Source organism: Crocodylus porosus, unplaced genomic scaffold (assembly GCF_001723895.1).
Source record: "Crocodylus porosus isolate Cpor-Errol unplaced genomic scaffold, CroPor_comp1, whole genome shotgun sequence".
Taxonomy (NCBI): domain Eukaryota; kingdom Metazoa; phylum Chordata; order Crocodylia; family Crocodylidae; genus Crocodylus; species Crocodylus porosus.
Genome location: NW_017728926.1, coordinates 1,769,017 through 1,772,714, shown reverse-complemented (window position 1 = coordinate 1,772,714; position 3,698 = coordinate 1,769,017). Strand labels below are relative to the sequence as shown.

The following is a 3,698-nucleotide window of genomic DNA, read 5'->3' as shown; positions in this document are numbered from 1 at the left end:
TTTTTGGGAGGAGGAAGCTGTACCATTGGAGCATGAGGCACTGATGGGCACCTCGCACTGGTCACAGAAGCCCCACTGACTCCTGAGCCGATGGCTGCAAGGCTCTCTCACCTTTGGGGCTGTCCTGTCCCTGTCTGCAAGGCCCATCCCCCTGGCTCACCAGCCTTGCTCAGGTGAAGAGCCTGCAAGAGGCAAGGCCAGGGCAGGAGTGAAGGGCCTTGTATTCATCTCCCCCTATTTTGGCTCTCAGTAGGAGGTCTCCCCTGCAGTCCTCTGCTCTGGTCTGTCATCTTTCCAGCAGCCAGAACCTCCCCTGATCACTCATGTACAACTTCCATGATGGGAGCACTCAGAGCTCCAGGCAGAGCTCAGTATCCCATGCTCCAGCCACTGCACAGCCAGGAGCCTGCCCTGAGGACCATGCAGTCCGAGGAGATGTCAAGAGCTGTTTGTGAGTGCAGCAAAGAGGGTGAGTGCTGGTTAGGTGAACCAAGCCTGCAAAGGACTGCAGCATGCTGGCTGCCCGCTCTCTGTCAGAATGGTCTCCCTGGCACCTGACCGGCCACCTGCATAATCAGCTACCTCCACACAGGTGCATTTTCATATGACTTCCCCAGAAGTCACTCCCTTGCTCTCTGCCTGCACCCACGAAGCCTTTGTGCACTCAGATGAAGCCCACTGCCTCTGGTTCAGGGGTGGCAAGCTACCAGTCCAGTTTTGCCTGGGCATGGCCCGGGTGCTCCAGCTGCATCCCAGGCAGCAGATTAGAGCATGGCTTTCAAGGCCCAGACTCAAGACTCTGGAGTCAGGTGATTGTCTTGCACCCTCCAACTTACCTAGAAAGGTACTAACTTACTGTTGGTAGCTTTCTAGCTCTAGCAGCTTGAAAATGCAGTCCCAGTAAAAAATGCAGTAAATACAGCAACATCTGCCTGAGTCTGCAAGGAGCCAGAGTCAACAGTTCCAGGGGGGGCAAACATGGGCCCAGCCCTGGATAACTGACAGCAGTGGCTGCAGGCAGCCTAACCAGAGTCCAGCAGAGGGGAAGGCTCTCCTGTGTCACCAGAACAGAGACATCTGCCTGAGCCTGCACACAGCAGGGAACTGCTCCAGAGTGACTAGAAAAAGCAACTTCTACCTGACTGCACAGTGAGCTGGGGCAGGGGCCTCCGAGAAGGGAATCAGTTGCAGGGAACTGCATATAGGCTCTGACTGCAGCCTCAACGCACCTCCCTGCCCAAGAATTGCCTCTCCCTCCCTCTCTGGCTTGCTGACAGGAATGGGCTGCTGCAGCCTGAACTCCAACCCGGACTGGAGTTCCGACTGCAGCTGGCGTTCAGCAGGGCACCTAGGAGGAGGAGGCGGCAACATTAAAGGGGTTTATCGAAGCTGCTTCCCTGAAGAGTGTTCGTCAGGTAAAGATAAGCCAGCAGCAGAAGCTGTCCAGGATTGATCTTTACCTCCATGGCTCAGACTGTCTTGCTGACTCTCCTTCGTGACAGCGATAGGCTCTGAGAACAATCAGGCCTCAAAGACCAACACGAGGTAAAGCTCTGAGCCAGTGACTTGCCAAAGCCAAGTGCTGGTTAGTGCTACAGGTTGCAGGTGTTTGTGCAGTTGTGGAGGGCTGTTAGCAGCGCAGTCTCTGGGCTGCTGTAATAGATACCATACTTCTCTGCCAAAGTGCAGCCTGGTGGATGTAGCAGTGGGATACTCTGAGACACCAGAAAGGCACATGCCACTGAGTGCCCATCTGCTCCCACAGCTACCTCACCAAGAGACAGACATGCCAGTCTCCTGGAGACAGCCCAGGCAGGGGCTTCAGGGAGGAGACAGCCAGCTTGCCTGAGAACACAGGCTCTTCCCCTGGAGCGGGGTGCTTGCTGACTGGGTGGTGCTGGAAGGGCACCAGTCCAGGTACAGACTAGAGGATGATACGGTGGGGACTGAGAAGATATCTCTCTGCACTTGGTGTGGCCAAAGTGCTGCTCCCCAGTATCAAGGGGCAGGGACCTCAACTGGACAGATGGATGGGCAGGTACAGCCTGTGCCCTGAAGGGAAGACATGCCAGGAACTCCACAGAGCCCTCTAAGGACTCACCCACCACTAATGGTGGCTGGAAACAGCCACAGGAACCTGATTCCTCGCAGGGCAGGGCAGGGCAGGCCTGATTTGCTGCAAATGGCTGCGTTCACTCTGAGGTCACAAAGGTTGGAGTAAAGACGGGCAGCAAGACAGCCCTGTGTCCCCATCCCCGCCTGGCTGTCGCAGGCCCTGCTCCTGCAGCTGGCAGGCGTTCAGTGCCGCCTGGTGGCTAAAATGTGGAAAGGTCTCTGCCCCACAGCGGCTTGGCCTGGGCGGCAGGGCTGCAGCCCTGCGCCTGTGCGGCGGTGACAGGCATGAGTTGCCATCAGAAGCAAGGGGGACAGGCACATGCTGGAGCCAGGACTCAGGGCCTCTGCAGAGACAAGCCTGGGGAAGGACTGCAGGTAGGCAAGGCAAGAAGGCCAGGCAGTGGAAAGATCTGGCTGGGAATTCAGTCTTCCCTGCTGCTCTGCAACACAGCTTTAATGTCAGGCCTCCTGGAAGACAGCGTGATCAGAGGGGCCCTGGCCTGCCGCGTTTGTCCCGTGTGACATTCAGGCTGGGCACAGACTCTCAGGAGCCAGCCTCCTGACGGTGCAGCACACCCTGGGCTGGACCTGGTAAATGCTTGGGAAGAACCCCTGCTTCAGTGCACCTGGACATGGGCTCTGTGTTGCCAGCTCAGCAAAGAGGCACTCAGAAAAGGCTGCATGGAGGAGCCCTTAAGTCAGGCATAGCCCAGGACTCTGCTCTCTACCAGTCCCAGCCAAATGCTGCCTGTCCCGGGCAGGTGCTGATCATCACCTTTGTGCAGCTTCCAGCCAAGCTGCTGCTGCTCTCCCTCCCTGGTGCCCATGGGCAGTGCCACCAGTGTCCTCTCCCTCCTGTGTGGGGCCTTGGCCATGGCCTGCACCCTAGCATCACTCTGTGTGGACTGCTGGCAGGTAACGTGCTCTTCATTGCCCTTAATGCTGCTTTTGGGAGGGAAGGTTCACAGGGCTACTGAGAGTTGCATACTGAAGGGCAGCATGGGCCAAGGATTCAGACAGGCAGTGTCCTGATATGAAACCCTGCACCTGGGGGCCCAGCTTCAGGTTCTCAGCCCCAAAAGGGTTGCCCACCTGAAGGTCTCTAGTGCCCATGTGGCCATCACCATGACTCCTAGCACCTCTCATTCCCTAGAGAGGCTGAGGGCGAGGCTTGTCAGGCCTGTCTGTGGGAGCATTGACCCTGTCCAGCAGTGCCCAGGCCCAGGGGGAGGCAGGACCTCAGCAGAGCCCAGGGCAGGCAAAGCGCTCAGAGCGGCTGCCCAAGCCGGACTGCGGGCGCGGGGCTGCAGAGGAGAGGCCGCGCGGGGAACCAGCCAGCTCTCACCACTGCCTCTCCCAGATCAACAGTAAAGGCTCGGTGGTGCTGAGCGTGCGGTGCCGGGGCCTCTGGGGAGAGTGCATCTGGGACAAGCTTGTAAGGATCTGGACCTGCGACGTATTCGGCTCCTACCTGAACCCCTACCCAGGTACGGCAGAGAGGGGGCAGGCCGCCTGGGAGCTGGTGCGGGACTGGCGGGCGGCAGCCGGAGATGCGCCGACCCGCGAGCAGCGCCCCGACCCCG

The 3,698-nt window shown here is 58.7% G+C and overlaps 1 protein-coding gene across 1 annotated transcript in view; it reads left to right on the top strand.

Annotated features, from left to right (window-relative positions):
• The first annotated feature begins 420 nt into the window (after positions 1 to 420).
• Positions 421 to 3,698, top strand: part of ESPN (espin) — a 47,357-nt gene continuing 44,079 nt past the window's right edge. Inside the window, exons 1-3 of the mRNA XM_019541694.1 lie at positions 421 to 469; positions 1,278 to 1,415; positions 1,503 to 1,545. Coding sequence (XP_019397239.1) covers positions 421 to 469; positions 1,278 to 1,415; positions 1,503 to 1,545 — 230 coding nt within the window. The remainder of the gene's footprint in view (positions 470 to 1,277; positions 1,416 to 1,502; positions 1,546 to 3,698) is intronic.